General features: G+C 44.5%; 3 protein-coding genes across 4 annotated transcripts; 2 read left to right on the forward strand and 1 right to left on the reverse strand.

The window, feature by feature from the left end:
- Positions 1-100: 100 nt before the first annotated feature.
- ndufa5 (NADH:ubiquinone oxidoreductase subunit A5) lies at positions 101-2737 on the reverse strand. Its single transcript, XM_062517765.1, has 5 exons — positions 2648-2737; positions 2170-2214; positions 1417-1533; positions 1238-1303; positions 101-310 (listed from the first exon to the last, which is right to left on the reverse strand). The coding sequence occupies exons 1-5, from the start codon at positions 2666-2668 to the stop codon at positions 209-211; spliced, it is 351 nt and encodes a 116-aa protein (XP_062373749.1). The 5' UTR covers positions 2669-2737; the 3' UTR covers positions 101-208.
- Positions 2738-2994: 257 nt separating this feature from the next.
- asb15b (ankyrin repeat and SOCS box containing 15b) lies at positions 2995-9157 on the forward strand. 2 transcript variants are annotated; one of them, XM_062517768.1, is made up of 10 exons: positions 2995-3245; positions 3367-3504; positions 3617-3669; positions 4033-4164; positions 4702-4860; positions 5029-5274; positions 5894-6065; positions 7438-8002; positions 8269-8422; positions 8795-9157. In XM_062517768.1, the coding sequence occupies exons 2-10, from the start codon at positions 3401-3403 to the stop codon at positions 8953-8955; spliced, it is 1746 nt and encodes a 581-aa protein (XP_062373752.1). In that variant the 5' UTR covers positions 2995-3245; positions 3367-3400; the 3' UTR covers positions 8956-9157. The 2 variants fall into 2 exon arrangements, with proteins under 2 accessions (XP_062373752.1, XP_062373753.1); XM_062517769.1 differs by having other exon boundaries at positions 3399-3504.
- A 1894-nt stretch (positions 9158-11051) lies between these two features.
- Positions 11052-15117, forward strand: lmod2b (leiomodin 2 (cardiac) b). Its single transcript, XM_062517770.1, has 3 exons — positions 11052-11559; positions 12326-13735; positions 14773-15117. Exons 1-3 carry the CDS (start codon positions 11284-11286, stop codon positions 14797-14799), a joined length of 1713 nt encoding a protein of 570 aa, XP_062373754.1. The 5' UTR covers positions 11052-11283; the 3' UTR covers positions 14800-15117.
- Positions 15118-16561: the final 1444 nt, after the last annotated feature.

Consider the following 16561-nt stretch of genomic DNA (forward strand, 5'->3'; position numbering starts at 1 on the left):
CATAATCTAGATTATTGGCACCCCCTACTGACACAGTCTGTGTACAGCGCTTGGTATGGTATCCTAAATCTTTAGGAGGAAACAACAGTTGTACATGCAGTTTACATATATTTACATAGGTTTATTGGGTGACTTGGTACATAAATAACGACATCAACGTAAGGATTAACCAGACAAATTGAAAACACTGTTCTTGAGTCGAGGATATTTAGATCGGCCATTTCCACTGATTTGCAGGTGGTTCCTCAATTAGTGGCTCCCATGGCTTCCATATTGCCATCTTCCTAGTCAAAGACAGCTCATGTTCGGCCTGCCGAGAGAGGGGCATTATCACATTATCTAACCGTATACTGCTTTTTCCATCCATCTTTGTTTGTTACAATATCATGATGACAATGAACAGAGAATTGTGTAGTAGGAGCAGGCTTAACTCAATTTCTTTTTGTGCATGGCCAAAATATGTAACATCAAAAGAAGAAAAAGGCTGCACTTTGCTTAAAAATATGTTTGCAATAAACATGTTTGTATGCTAAGTGCAGCATTTTCTTCTTCGATAGTGCAATGATCTAGACTGGTAGTCTGGTTTGGTTTTCACCATACTAAACTCAATCTTTTAAGATTGAACATTAGTCAGGGGAGGCTGCGCTTTGTTTCTACTGCACAAGAGGCGTGATCAATGGGCATCGTTCAAATGACTCCGTACACAACTGGAGAGTCCTTCAACCAATAAGACCAACTATCCGGTGTGTACACAACTGCTGCTTCTCGTCGCTAATGTTTCGTCATCGTCACGTCACCGGCAAATAGCGTGCCAGGAGAGTATGGCCGTTTCTGATTGGAGCCAAAAGTTCTGGCAGTAAACAGAGGAGACAGATCTGCTGGTTTCCAGCCTGAGCTGCCGGGCGAAATTCAAATTCCCCGAAAGTTCAGGCAGGGTTCACCCAGCCTACTAGACTGGGTAAACTCAGCTTGATCTGCCCGCGATTGGATTTCATCCTGCAGCTCAGGCTGGAAACCTGCACATTTATCTGCTTCCAGCTTCAACATTTGCTGGAACCAATCACAAACTGGCTTATTCACCAGGCACACCCGGATCATTGGTCTGATTGGTTAACCGACTATTGATGATGCCTCTTGTGCAGTAGAAATACAGCGCAGACTCCCCAGACTAATGTTCTATCTTAAAAGATTGAGCTCAGTCTTGTGATAGCCAGGCTAGTAATGAACAGAATAATACCTGGGAAATAACTTCCTCTAGCTGGCCTCCATTGAGCCTCTGCTGCAACTTTCCAAGATCATGCTCCTACATATATGATGGGAGAGAAACATAAAGTTAATCAATGTATCACCTCTAGGCTTTAACCCTTCAAATGAGGGTCTAAAGAGGCAGTTATTCTACATAAAGGAAAACATTACCGTTTTAACCATTTCCAGCTTGGAGTTGATAATTTGCTCTGTGTACTTTCTGTACGCTGCATCCTGAGGAATGACTTGAAGAGCAGCCAAGGTCTTGGTGTAGATAATCCTCAGTTGCTACAAGTTAAATGATTATTCAGAGTAAACAAATGTGTGAGTTAAAAAAGTCATTGACTCACTAATGCCATATAGGAGCACTGTAATACAAAAAATAAAGTAAAGACCACCGTGCAATAGAGCACGCCTTTCAGTATATCTACCGTAATCAAGCTCACACAAATAGTGATAGTGAAGGATTGAAAACTACTGAATTTACATTTTAAAAATAAGGTGAAAATGGCCAAAGAACACAGAAACTGCATTTACAACTGTATTGTATCGTATTATACTCTATAATGATATTATTATACAGTCAAACATTCTCAATTAGCTTTACTGACTGTAGTGTACCATCCTTAAATGCCAAGCAGTAAAGCTATAAGGCAAGTGTGTGTTTGAACCTACAAATCATACATTGATTGCAGTGTAATTTTAGCCTTACATCATTGCTTTTGTATATTAAAAACTCATATTAATATTCCCAGTCTTCATGGGAAAAGGAATGTATAGCTAATACAAGTTAGCATAAACCTAAGACATGCTGATTATTCTGAGATTTAGGCCTACCCTCAGGGTGATTCCAAAGTGTTAGTTTATACAACAGAGAGGCATCACAGAAAAGTACACAAATCGTTGTCCCATGATCTGACTTACCTCTTGAGGATTCTTGGCTACCGCCAGGCCTACCAAACCTGTACTCTGTCAAATGAAAACAAGTAATCAACACATAGCTACTGCCCCAAGCGCCACACAGATGATTACTTGCGATCCTGCTAACGTAACACTGTTACACAAACAATGAAAAACGGTCTTGCCGTCTAGCCAATATGACGTGCACAGAAAAAATGAACGTCTTAAACTACCTCCAGCATATGTAACTTCAACTAGCTAAATTGCTAACACAGCTAACTTTGCACCTCCTCACTGTGACTTTAGCAAACAACATAGATTGCTAGCTAGCTAGCTAGCTAGCTCTGTATTTCATGCTGCTTAGCGCGTCAATGCAGAATTTATCCTTTAGCGCCAGAGTAGTGTTAAGCAAATCAGTAACTGTATCTGACTCATATTCCTATATTGTTTCTACCTACAACTATATCCAATTAAGATAGTATTGCATGACCTCCACACATACCTTTTTGATCAATCCAGCCATCTTGGACAGTGGCTACACGACTTCCTGTTCACGAAGAAGACGTCACGTGCGTAAATGAGCTACGTAATGACGCACGAGGTGATACAACTTCTCTTCAAGCAAATGCATTGTATCATGCATCCTCCTTTCATACTTCAAATAAGAACAATTCCGAAATTATTCAAAAATGTCCCCCATTTTCTACTGAAACGAGATTAGAATTTGAATGTGTAATGCAATGGCTAACATTGGAGCAGAATTCTTGCATATTATGATAGGCGTAATTAATCAATTTGGAAACTCTGCTTGATCTCTGTATCTTTGATAGGTGTGATACCTGCTGACACATTAACTAAGCATCTACTCTGCCAACGGGTGACTCCTCCTGAAACACAAGCTCTCCTGCTCCAGACACAGATACACATGCACACGAGGAAACACAGCACTGTCTGGTATAGTGTGACTCGCATTCTCAGAATGTGTGATGAAAGCAGGCCACGACTAAATATATCCCAGCGGTGGCCTCAATAACAAACACACCAAGTGCAGCCTGCAAGGGAAGAGGGTCTCAAAGACTGTTTTTGTGAAAAGTTTGCAGGTAAGGAAAGTTATTGTTTATGAAACAGCAATGGATTTGTGGTGAGTTAGAAGGGGTACTGTAGATAGACAATCTATTGACATGACACACCTCTGATGTGAGGCCCCTATTTGCTATGTAGTTGCCACTTAGGCTACTGTTGTTTTTGAAAAGTCATGGAGGCAATTGACCAAATGGATGAAGATCAACTAATCGACTATGCCGTGCGTCTGAGCATTCAAGACACTTGCAAATTCCCACTGCTTAGCTCAATAGAGAGGTATGTATGTATGTATAACATACCTTTTTGTTTTGACAATCAAATTAACAAGCTTAATTCAAGGGTGAACATATTAGAAACGACAATGCAAAATGATCCCCATGTTGTTCAGCTTCCCCACAGCCAGTGATGAATACTTGAGGGTCCTCACAGCCATTGAGGAAGGTAGGCTATGGAGCTTAAGTTCTTCCACCATATACTGTAATGACAAATATGCAGTGTTCACAAAGATCCTTGATTACTAACCGCTTTAAAAGCTCCGCTTTAACCCTCTCTGGTGTTAATGTAGATAGATAGATAGATAGATAGATAGATACTTTATTGATTTCCAAGGGGAAATTCAAGGTCCCAGCAACTTAAGACACCACACACAACATAATGTAAACAGGATAATAAAAAGCAAATCAACAAATCAACATGACTAAAAGAGTGAAATACTAAATACTAAAGATAAAGATGTGCATGAGTGTAATGAGGATTGGTATTGTGATCCAGTATGTTAAATGTATGATTTATTGATACTCCCAGGTGACGTATTCTCGTTGAAGGGGCTGTCACGCTACAGCTTTGCCTTTAAGGAGAGGGACAGCAGGGGCTGGCTACCCATGCATGTGGCCGCTGTCCAGCCACTGGCCCAGGTTCTGGACACAGTACTGATAGGTGGGCACTGGAAAATAATCTCTAGCGCACACACACACACACACACACACACACACACACACACACACACACACACACACACACACACACACACACACACACACACACACACACACACAGAGAGAGAGAGAGAGAGAGAGAGAGAGAGAGAGAGAGAGAGAGAGAGAGAGAGTAACAGATTTACACAGATTAGATATTCATTGTGTATCTAGTAATTATATACTTATATTCCAGATGCAGTAGCCTATAGCTCAAATTGAACTGTCTGTTACTGCTGGAGAGTGCCACTAGGGGGAGCTCCAGGTACTGGCTATGTAGTGCCCTAGTCTTTGCCACCATCAACTTATGACATATGACTGTACCTCTACAGAAAATCACTCTTAAACTTAGAGTGTTTTTTTTACACAGATATAATTTGCATGTCACTGAGCATTCAACAATTCCTGTTCCTGTTAGACTGTAATGTGAAAAAACCTGTCTTAGTAACATCTAAAATTGACTACAATCAAAGACTACAAAACTTGTTTTGGTGGACAGCCTCACATGAAGTGACCATGGAGGAGAAGACCACAGACGGTGAGACCGCACTCATCCTGGCCACCCGGGCTGGATTCCTAGAGAATGTGAGCATCTTGCTCCAGCATGGGGCCTCCCCCCACAACACCAACGACAAGAATGAGACTGCACTCCTGCACGGTAAACAATGCACCATTCCGTTCCCAACTGAAATGTTGTGTAGTGTAGTGGCTAAGGAGGATTAAGCAGAAAAGTTGTGGGTTCAACTCCCGGCATCCATCATAATGTGCCCTTGAGAGTACATGACAATAAACTTTGACCTTTGAACTTTCCCATTGTGACCGGCAGCCGTGAGGAACAGCTCGTACGACATAGTGCAGGACCTCATCATCGGGGGAGCCTTTGTGAACCAGGTGTGTCTGAAGAGCTGGACGGTCACTCACGAGGCGGCCAAGGTGGGCTGCTGCGACGTCCTGATGCTCCTGCTGAGGCAGGGGGGTCACGCCAACGGCCGGGACAGGCACGGGGTCACGCCGCTGGGGGTCGCCGCCGAGTACGCCCACCCAGAGATCCTGCAGATACTCATCGATCACGGTAAGCTCACTGATCTATAAAAAACACTGGATAGCTGGATATAAACCTTAGCCATACCTAACCATAAAGCCTCAGCACGGCGGCCATATTGGGACCACTTGCCAGTCGAATGCATATAGACAGTAAAAGAATGTTGGAACACCGCCGCCATATTGGGACGATTTGGGACAGTTCCATTGGCTTCATTGTTGATGGGGCGGCAGCAATGGGAAAGTTATTCTTTATAGATCAGTGGGTAAGCTGGGCAAAGATTATTTTAGGAGAATAAAGGTGAGGGTGTCAGATGTTAAGACACATAAACACCTGATGACCTCGTTGGGAGACATCACTGGACGATGAGTCCAGGTTGCGTATGTGTGTCATAGATAGAGGTTGTACTCAGAACCTTTAAATGAACCATCGAATAGATAGTGCTTTTATCGAAAACTCGAAAAATAATGCAACATCTGAAGAACTGAAGGAAGGAAAAGTAAATGTACAAAAAAGTAAAAACACATGACAGCATGCCCGATGATTATTTAGCTGTGGGAATAGAGCAACTGTTGTATATCACCATCTTGAACTTATAGTATGTCACTGTTGTTAACATATAACCTTACTTTCCTCTGCTTTCCACTAGGTGGCGATGTGACTGCACAGGCTGCCAATGGAGACTCAGTGCTGTATGATGCCTCTGGCTCAGGAAATCTAGACTGTATAAACTTGCTACTGGAGCATGGTGCAAATCCCAATGTGGCCAGCATGTGCTCTCAGCTGCCCATCCACCGCGCTGCATACGAAGGACATTATCTGTGAGTGATTCAGTCACGAGACAATAACACGGGTCTAATGATCCTTGGACTTAAAGCAACACCAAAGAGTTTTTCGTACCTTAAAATAGTGTTCCCAAAATCACTTCAGTGGTTCATCAACTCGAAACAGGGTGAACGGCACTTCTGCATTCGCGTTGCGGCTCTCTATCGGCTATAACCACACTATGTAAGTTTACCAGATCAGGTAGTGGTTCTGCAGTACGAGGGAATAAGACATAAGAAACTACAAATTTGACTTGCTTCGATGTCATAATACATTATACTTTCATAAAATCATGCAACATACTCGACCTTGTCTGTGGACATTGTTATTTGCTGGTTAAACAAATAGCGTTCGCGCAAAAGAGGGAAAAGTGCTTTAGTGTTGCTTTAAAGCCCAAATAAGTGAAGTAAGATTCCTACTAGTGATTGAATGAGTACGTGTTTTTTGTCTTTGGGTTGGTAGCCTATTGTGTAGTTTCAGACACCTCTATGCAAAGGTGGGTGACCCAGCTAGGTAGGTCAGCTAATTGACAAGTTGCACAAAAGGCTCTTGGTGAGCTTGTTCCAGTGGAGCAAGGTGTGTTTGAACCTGCCGCTATTCTGGATGTAATTAGTGTCTACACGTCCTTCTTTATCTTTATGTGCTGATTCACAAGGTGCAACACCCAACCGGGTCCATGCAGGTTCAAACACACCTGGCTGAAACACACAGGAACAAACAAGCTCACGGAGAGCCTTTCGTGCAACTAGTCAATTGCTGAAATCACCATTGTTAAAGTGCATCTGTAGAATCAAAACATGGTAGGACTTTAGGCCAACGCCCAGTGCTGGAGACATTGCCATCTATGGATTCGACACTCAAGAGACAGAACAATTTTCTAAAATGGCGTTGACGTTGGCCTTTTTACTCTATGAAGCCAGGGTTACCCCGCTCTTCCTCTGTGGTCATAATGATGGACATTCCACTGTCCACTGAGTGGCCTAATACAGTTAGGCACACCTGAATATGTTCCTTAGTGTGTTTTTAATGGTATATCACCATTTTCTAAAACGCTAAGGAGCATATTCTGGTGGACTTCTTGTTCTTTCCTGACATGTGCATGTCCAACACCCAATGTTGATCACTTTTGGATGTGTGTGCGGGGGTAGACTGTGTACAGTTGAGACACTTTTTGCGTTTTGATTTTACACACAAAAATAGATGGTGAAAAGAAGTGAATTTCCACATGGCATTTCACGGGACGTTTTATGAGCTTGTAGACTTAAATATTATCAATCAATAATACCCATAAGTAGTTTATATTTTCCACAATTAGCTTGTGTACTTGAACTCTTTGGCCTAATACGATTCCCAATATTGCTGAATCAGGGCCTTGAAGACTCTGATCCCCATCACCACCAGCCGGGCCGTGCGCATCTCCGGCATGAGCCCGGTGCACTCGGCGGCCGACGGGGGCCACGTGGAGTGCCTGCAGCTGCTGATCCGCTCCGGCTTCGACGTCAACCCCGTCCTGGCCACGTTCATCTCCGACAACTACGGCGACCTGCGCCGCAGCGCCCTCTACTTCGCCGTCTCCAACGGCGACGTGACGTGCGCCGAGACGCTGCTGCGGGCGGGCGCGCGACCCGACGCCGACCCCCTGCGCTGCCTCCTGGTGGCGGTGCGCGCCGGCAGCTACGAGCTGACCAGCCTGCTGCTCCGGCACGGCGCCGACGTCAACGGCTACTTCACGGGCCTGTGCGACACGGCCTTCCCCTCGGCGCTGCAGTACTGCCTGCGCGACGAGACCATGACGCGCCTGCTGCTCAACCACGGCTACGACGCCGAGAGCTGCTTTCGCTGCCACCACCGCGAGGGCTGGCTCCAGGCCACCGTCTGGAAGGAGGTGCATGCCATGCTTTACAGCTATTGCGGCGACCCAGATAAAATAGCTGTGAGTATACACTATACACTGAGTGACTGCTTGAAGTAAGGCCTACATGTGTATATGTTTGGATGTGTGGATGCTGATGGACCAGGAGGGGGATATTTCAAGTATGTAGTTAAGTGACAGAACTGGTTAAGGGCTCATATATTAGGAGGTTTACCACTTCCTTTGTGTTCTCTCACTCAGGGTTGTCATTAAACCATTCGTCTCAGAACAGACAGCTCCTGGGTTAATGACTTAATGTTTTTGCCCCCCCCCCCCTGTCTTTCCAGTTCTGTGATTTCATCGGCGTGTCCTCGATGGTGCACTCTGCGGGGCGAGTCGTGCGGATCTTGCTCGACTACGTACGACACGTCCCCCTGTGTCACAAGCTACAGACCATTCTGGAGCGTCAGCAAGAGTGGCCGGAGATTTGTCACACGCTCAGTGAGTCACTAGTCCCTCAAGATTGTCTCCTAATTTTGAAGCGCTGACTAAGTGTACACATGTAAATGAAGAGCTCTTTTCCAGAACGCTATACAGTACATCCATTTTTGAAAACATTAAAAAGTCATGTTATTTAATTGTGTATTTCATGTATTATCAATGAAAATACAGTTGTTTTGTTTTGATTGAGTAAAGATAAATCAACTAAACATAACCCGCTTCATTTTCACTGAAATTACTTGGAAAACAAAATTAAAACAAAATATTTATGAAAATTCATTAAAATGGTGGATAGGCCTATAGCGTTTTTGGAAAATAACTCTTCAAATGCAGGACAGGAGAGACGTAAACAAATCTGTTTTGGTTTCCTAGCAAACCCACGGTCACTGCAGCACCAGTGCAGACTGATCATCAGGAAACACATGACTACGAGACGGCTATCCGACCCCGACTTCATGGAGACCGTCCCGTTTCCCCCCACCATCAAGAACTATCTGAGATACAAAGAGTACGACCTTTACGGCACTATGTGATTCAACAATATGTGTTTTTTTTGTATAGCTGTGATTTTGCACAAGTGAGTGTGGGAGTGAATGAATGTATTTCCGTAAAAAAAAAAAAATAGTTTTGTACCAGTTTCTTGTTTTACATTCAACAGCATGAAAAATGGATTGTAAATTTTACTGAATATCCAGAGACTCTCAATTTGAAATAAAATGTTCAAATCTAGATGGAGCTCTCGACTAAGTGCTCCTCACTCAGACATATTTTCCAAATGCTCGGTGTGCTGCGGTAAGTACCACTAGCTTCTGCTGTTGTTGTGATAACAGCATTCTCCTGCTGTCAACGGGAGCCAGTGGTGCAGGCAGAGACAGACATACTGTGGACATTGTGTTCCTGACATGCCCACATAGCCAAGTAGCCCTGCTCTCTGCCCCGTCTCTTGTGACGGACAGCAATGCTATTCAAGAGTGACGGTGAACGTAATGGACTGTTACTTTCGCGCGCGCACACACACACACACACACACACACACACACACACAGAGAGAGAGAGATGCACAGACACACTCACACACACAGAAAGAGAGATACACAGACAGACACACACACACACACACACACATACACGCACACACACACGCACACTCACACTCACGTTGAAAAAGAGAAAGGGGCACACCCTGTGTGTCTGGTCACACAAATCTGAATAATCAGACGTGGCATCCGACAGGATCAAACGAAAGCATGACAGGCCTCATTACATCATCCCTGACCATTTTCTCCCTAAACTCCCAAAAGCAGATTCACCACTCTTCCCAGACAGTTGGCGGATTAGCATGTGTGACAGCTCCCTGTGTTTCAGCAAGGGAAAAGGACATTCAAATCCAAATGACGACATTAACTAGAGATTGGAGCCGAGGAAAGTGGCTGTGTGCGCCGGAGTTCAAATCCATACAATGGCCCCTAAACCTCCCGCTGCCTGCCGCTGCTGATAAAGGCTTGAGCGATAACCCTCTTTTCTTTCATTAGCTCGCTGACGCATTGAGCTGGGGCCTTGTGGTATTTTTGGTACCCGCTTCACTCAGAAAAAAAGAGAAAGGCTCCAAGCCAAGGCATAGCTGCATGGCTATGTTACACACACACGATAGGCATGCTCTGGGTAATGATGTGTGTGACAGTGTAGGCTACTCAAGTTGAAGATGTGAGCAAAATTGTGTTTGAAATTACCTGTACACATAATATTAAGTTACAAAGCTTGGTGTTCCAGTGTGATACAAACAGATTCATCAATATTTGAAATATTTCATGTGGACTTTGCTTAGACTTCGGAATCCTAGGAATTCGGGTTAGGCCAATTCAGTTTATGGTCTGTATAAAGATACTGTAGATGTAGTGATACTGTACAGTATATGGCACATGCAGTACAAAGTATATCATGACACATGAATCCTAACCCTAACTTGTCACGACAAAAACAACATCTAAATGAGAGAAGCGTTATGCCATAAACATTTATGACTTGTTAAGAATGTTTATGACATGTTCATGACAGTGTCATGTCACTTTTATGTAGATACCTGTGGAGTGAAGTGTAACCGCTTTTTTTCCCCGTATGGCTGAATGTTCCTATTCTTAATGATGGGTCCGTTACTAACAGTCATTTTAGACATAAATTAAACTTAGAGTCACCAATGAAACTCCTGATATCTTCATGGAATCCACCATTAAAAAATCAAATTTATAGCTGAAACAAATCACACAATATCCTAGAACCCAACGCTGGTTGCATCATTGGTAGGCCTACTGGTGGTGAATGTTCTTTGGTGCTACGCTTGCTCCCCTACTCCTGGGGACAGCTGGCCTTGTTTTGGACACGAACAATGCCACAGAGATCCACTGACAGGCCTCCATGGAGAGGGAGGGGGGGGGGGGGATGTGCGGCGGCTGCCCAACTGTGTTTCCAACTGAGCTCACATTCTTTTTGTGGCCCTCTCCATCCATCCCCATTGACTCCCGCCTCCCAAAAAAGCAACGGCATCATGGGTTGGCACTTTGCTACGCATCCCCTCTGATCCTCCTCTTAAGGCTCCTCCGGCAGCTGGTCTGATTAGAGACAGGGGCGGCAAGCGAGCGAGCGATCCCCCCCACAGGCACCAGCAAACACACAGATAGCCACAGACAGCAGATAGCCGAGCACTCTCCAGCCACCTCCACCAGATTGGTGCTGCAGTTTCCACAGACACTTTAAGGGGAGCCGAGAAGAAGGACTAATCCCCCCTCCCCCAACCACCGCCCAGCGACTCGGTCATTTCGTCGAGGGTGAATATTGGACTAGCCTCACAACACAGGACGGCCATCATGAGTGACTTTGGCTACCGCCGGGAGCTCAGCAAGTATGAGGACATGGACGAGGACGAGCTGCTCGCCATGCTCAGCCCCGAGGAGCTCGCCGAGCTGGAGAAGGAGCTGGCCGACATCGACCCCGACGCCAACGTGCCCGTCGGGCTCAGGCAGAGGGACCAGACGGAGAAGACGCCCACCGGCACCTTTAGCCGCGAGGCGCTCATGAAGTACTGGGAGAGGGAGACCGAGAAGCTGCTGGAGGAGGAGAGGATGGGCTCTAGCCCTACACAGGTCAGCAACTCGCTCTCTAAGGAGTAATGTGTCAAAATGACACATAATGTGTGTGAGCTCAGAGACAACACGATTTTGTGTTACTGTTGTGTAGCAACAAAAAACAACAAAAACAAGCAAACAATCAAACAAAAAGGTACATATTTTTGCAGATACACATTTTGTTTGTTGTTTTGAGATAGCTGAACTCTGTTTTTTCACTAAGCCAGCCACACAATTGCAGTGTTGAAATCGACACAACATGTGTTGTCCCTGAGCACACACAGAAGATGAGTTAAAATGACACATCACATACCCTAAACTTCACAGAAACACATTGAAGTCACTGACCACCATATATTCTTTTCTGCACTCTTAAGACAAAGGTGTTAAAAATAACACAACTTGTGTTGTTTTTAACACATCTCTATGTCCAGATAGGACAATACATTGCTATTATACTTTGTACACTCTTGTGTAAAAATGTGTTGAAAATAACATAAATGTGTTGAAAATAACACAGCTTGTTTTTTTAACACATCTCTATGTCCAGATGAGGACAACACAAAATGACAATGCCTGTAGGTCTTGGCAAACATTATTGTGTTATTTACCCATTACCAAAATGAAATAGTTTGTACCGGTAAATTGTGCATATCACCACAGAGGTTATTATTTATATGCAATACTATATAAAATTGAGGTTAATCATCTAACACAAAGTGGTGAAAATAATGCTGATATTATTCTTAAATATTACAACCTTAAAAATCTGAAAATCTCTCAGTTTCAGGCACATGAAGACGCAAAAAGTGATGAGGAAGAGGAGTGTGTGACAGAGAGTGACGCCTCTGAAGACGAGAAGGATAAACACGAGGCAGATGAGAAAGGCAAAGATAAGGATGACCACAAAGAGGAAGAGGAAGAAGAAGAAGAGGAAGAGAGTGAGTCTGAGGAAGAGAGCGAGTCTGAGGAAGAGGCAGTGACTGAGGATGAGGAGGAAGAGGAGGAGGATAAACAGCAGAAACCAGACATTAAACCGGAGGTTGTTAAACAAACTTACCTGGAGGTACCAAAGCAAACCTTCCACCAAAACCAAGATTTCCCCATAAGAAGAAGCCCAGACCCACTAAGAACGCCTACTCCAACTCCTCCTTCCAACAGCGAGAACCCAACCGTGGTGGACGACGTCCTGGAGAAGATCCTGGCCAACGACCCGGACACAACCGAGGTCAACCTCAACAACATCGAGGACATCTCCAAGGAGAATCTTGTGCGCTTCGCCGAAGCGCTGCGCTCCAACACCCACGTCACCAACTTCAGCCTGGCCAACACTCACGCCGACGACCACGTGGCCTTCGCCATCGGCAAGATGCTGCGGGAGAACAGCGGCATCATCCGCCTCAACATCGAGTCCAACTACATCACGGGCAAAGGTGTGCTCGCAATGGTGCAGGCCCTGACGAAAAACAAGACGATGACGGAGCTTCGGTTCCACAACCAGCGGCACATCTGCGGTGGCCAGGTGGAGATGGAGATGGTGAAGCTGTTGAGGGAGAACACCACCTTGCTGAAGCTGGGCTACCAGTTTGACCTGCCGGGCCCCAGGATGAGCATGACGGGCATCCTGACCCGCAACCAGGACTACCAGAGGCAGAGACGAATGCAGGAACAGCGGCAGCAAGGTGGGGCAAATGCAGGAGCATCGGCGGTCAACCCTCGTACGAGTGCCCTGCAGAAGAACACCCCGACGCCGTCGCCGTACGGAACGCCCCGAAGCTCGCCGTGGTCTTCCCCTAAGTTGCCGCGCAACGAGGCCACGAAGAACGCTCCACCTGCGCCTCCTCCTCCACCTCCTCCTCCCCCACCACCACCTCCTCCGCCCCCATCCTCCAAGCCGGCGGTGGAGAAGAAGAAGAACGCTCCGACCAGGATGATCGCAGAGGTCATCAAACGGCACGAGGAGTGCATCGAGGGAGAGGCCCCTGTGAAATCGAAATCTAAAACCAAGAGTAAAAAGGGCAAGAAAGGCGCGAACAAAGTCAAGACACCCAACATTCTCAAGGAACTGAAAAACGCCCTGAGGCCTGTAGACAGAAAGGGTGAAGAGCTGTCCAGGCCCTCCACTCCACAGAGGTCAAGCCACGATGAATTAATGGCAGCCATTCGTGGAAGCAGCGTAAGATCCCTCCGAAAGGTGAGACGATCACTTCCTGTGCTCATCGCTAGCCATATCAAACACAGGACACAGACGACAGCCGTCATCAGATGATCGCCATTTTCCACAGTTGAGATAAAAAAAAATAACAGTTTCAGACAGCCATTAATGAATTCTTAGTGGCGAGCTTGATTCTGCCAAAGCTCTTAGTGTTCGTAATAAAAAAAATAAAAGTCACAGCACAGCAGACATTATGTCATACTGGCATTGCATTCAGACATCTGTTAGAGGTGCTAACAGGCTTTTGGGCTTGTTGAAGAATGAGGCACTGCTTCGCTTTGCTCTCAAGAGCATTCCTGAGGCTCAGAAGCATGCGTCTCATTTCACTGAACCTGTTTGAAGGCAGATCAGGACACACAGGGCACTTCAGTTTCCAATTGATTCCTCCTGACAGGCACAGAGTGTTTTCCCGAAGTTAACGAGTACAAGCGCTAAACGAAACGACAATGTGGTTGAGGAACACATTATCAGGTTCTAGAAGCACTAAGACAGAGTGGCCAATCAAACAGCCCTCTGCAGAGCACATTATGTTGTGGTCGTGGAAAAGTCTGTGTTACCATGGGATGGCAGAGACAGTGACCCTGTGAAATTCCTGCCACTTAATGCAACTATAAATAGCGCCCCATTTCGCCCAGTTGCGATAAGAGAAATGCCTCCCCAGGCTGGTGCACTTGACAGCGAGACAAAACAAACAAAACACTCTTCATTGGGTTCAATGAGAGGATTCTTTTTCTCAGTGGAAAGAAAACAAAAAGTGATTGATGGATGTTTGTCTCGTTGGTTATTCTTATGTGTCCTTTCTACACATTTATGGCATGTGCAGTATGTAATGTATACTAGTGTGTCTGTTGGACGTTACTATAATAATGTTAATAATAATAGTTGGTACATTTGCTGATGATTTATTAATTGTGATTTATTTATTTATCTATTTATGGCCTTTTATGATTTCTAAATAGTTTATTTATTATCGTTTATTTATTCATTTGCTCTCGTTTACTTATTTGTTCTTACAGGTGGAGATACCGCATCACCTTCAATAATCCGTTTCAGAGTCTGTGAGTGCAGCAGGACTCATTGAAGATGGATTGAGAACAATCTATTGATGCGGAGTTTACTTCTGAAGTGGGAGAACCTGGATATTTGCACTGTTTATGTGATACTTGGAATACTAAAACCTGTTTTTTTCTATGCCATTGGAACTGAATTATATTTATACTGTATATGACAGTCTTTTACTGCCTTTGACGGTTTTAAGATTTTTGAAGATTGAAAAAAAAAGATTTCACTTGTGTACAGATGTAAATATTGACTAATTGTGAGACAATAAAAGGTGCCGTGTGAACACTGTATTACTCAAACTAGATATCACTGGATTTGTCATCCGTTTGGTAACAACATGACGATAACTTTTCCACCAGTTGCCATTTGCTCAAAAAAACGGCGTCTCGAATTCAGGTCTCTATTACACTAGAGAAGCAGCCAAACCATAAAAACAATTTGGTTGCCGGCTGCGGGACAGGCCGCTGCTTTGCTTACCGTGGTGCAGATGGCACGGCCTCAGGGCCAGTCGAAAAGAATCCTATTCTCAGGGAGGGGTCAGGTGGGTAGGCCGCCTGTAACCAAAGCTGGGCCCAAATGAGTCAGCTGGAACAGGAGGAGTATTAGTTATATATGTATCTGAGCTTGCCTTAATCCAGTCCCTTTGCATTTGTGACGTCTTGGAAGGGCTCCCTGTTCCTAAATCCACTCTGCAGCTGTTCTGGGCAAACAAGAAAACGTTTTTAGCAGCGGTTGAAACGGCAGAGGCCGCAGCTCTGCTGATTGAACCGCCCCAATTCCCACAGCACGGAAAAAGACTTAGTTATTGTCCTTCGTGACCACAGATAACATGTACCCGTATCATCATTAAAAGTAGAGACCATGCTTATACACGATCACAACAGCCAAACACACAGTCTGTCCCAACCAAACACACAGTCGTTGTTGCACACAGCTTTGGATAAGACATGATGACAGGTATAGTTACCCTCACAGGATGGACATTTTAAATGTCTGGATAGTATTGCATCAAAGCATGCTCGATGCTGACTTGGACTGCTGGTGTTTAACCCTGTAGCACCCAAGCATAGAAATAATAATTGAAAAAAATCATTTTGGCTTATGTTGCATCTTTTGGGGTGGGAGTAAACCAATATCAGTGGAATTTTTGAAATCGGGCCATTTTTGACTATTTTAGGCAATGTTGCATATTTGCAACTGTGACCTTTCCGGGTTCAAGTTCGTTCACAAAATCAAGTCATTTTCAGCAGATCTTTTGGCAGAAAAGTGTAGTGAAAGCTCACCAGGAACTGCTAGTACTACAATACAATTGACAGAATATTTTATGCAGCATGTACAGCATGCACTATCTACTGTACATAACTGTATACATGAGAGGCCAGAGTTACATCTTTGCAAAACATTTGTGTTGCAACTGTACACATGAAAGGCCAGAGTTGCATCTTTGCAAAACTATTCAAAACATCGTTCTAACAAAAATGTTGTTTTGGTAAAATAAAAAAAAAACTATAATGGATGATGTCTAGAGATGTTGTTTTAACTAGATACATTCACTTTTACTTGGTACATGAAAGGCCAGAGTTGCATCTTTGCAACACTATTCAAAACATCGTTCTAACAAAAACATTGTTTTGGTAAAATTAAAACAACTATATAATGATGATGTCTAGTCTAGAGATGTTGTTTTGACTAGATATATTCACTTTTACTTGGTTTCTTACCTTGAAGTATATTCTTTGGGTG

This window comes from Sardina pilchardus, chromosome 17 (assembly GCF_963854185.1).
Source record: "Sardina pilchardus chromosome 17, fSarPil1.1, whole genome shotgun sequence".
Classification (NCBI taxonomy): Eukaryota; Metazoa; Chordata; class Actinopteri; order Clupeiformes; family Clupeidae; genus Sardina; species Sardina pilchardus.

What these genes read in the sequence shown, in the direction of transcription:
- ndufa5 (XM_062517765.1), bottom strand. Translation starts at nt 2,668, where the DNA reads ATGGCTGGATTGATCAAAAAG. An exon ending in TGGCTGGATTGATCAAAAAG is followed by an intron (nt 2,215 to 2,647) that starts GTATGTGTGGAG and finishes TTCATTTGACAG; the next exon opens with AGTACAGGTTTGGTAGGCCT. An exon ending in AGCTGGAAATGGTTAAAACG is followed by an intron (nt 1,304 to 1,416) that starts GTAATGTTTTCC and finishes TCATATATGTAG; the next exon opens with GAGCATGATCTTGGAAAGTT.
- asb15b (XM_062517768.1), top strand. Translation starts at nt 3,401, where the DNA reads ATGGAGGCAATTGACCAAATGGATGAAGATCAACTAATCGACTATGCC. An exon ending in TCTGGACACAGTACTGATAG is followed by an intron (nt 4,165 to 4,701) that starts GTGGGCACTGGA and finishes TTTGGTGGACAG; the next exon opens with CCTCACATGAAGTGACCATG. An exon ending in GGAGATTTGTCACACGCTCA is followed by an intron (nt 8,423 to 8,794) that starts GTGAGTCACTAG and finishes TTGGTTTCCTAG; the next exon opens with CAAACCCACGGTCACTGCAG.
- lmod2b (XM_062517770.1), top strand. Translation starts at nt 11,284, where the DNA reads ATGAGTGACTTTGGCTACCGCCGGGAGCTCAGCAAGTATGAGGACATG. An exon ending in TGGGCTCTAGCCCTACACAG is followed by an intron (nt 11,560 to 12,325) that starts GTCAGCAACTCG and finishes AAAATCTCTCAG; the next exon opens with TTTCAGGCACATGAAGACGC. An exon ending in GCGTAAGATCCCTCCGAAAG is followed by an intron (nt 13,736 to 14,772) that starts GTGAGACGATCA and finishes TTGTTCTTACAG; the next exon opens with GTGGAGATACCGCATCACCT.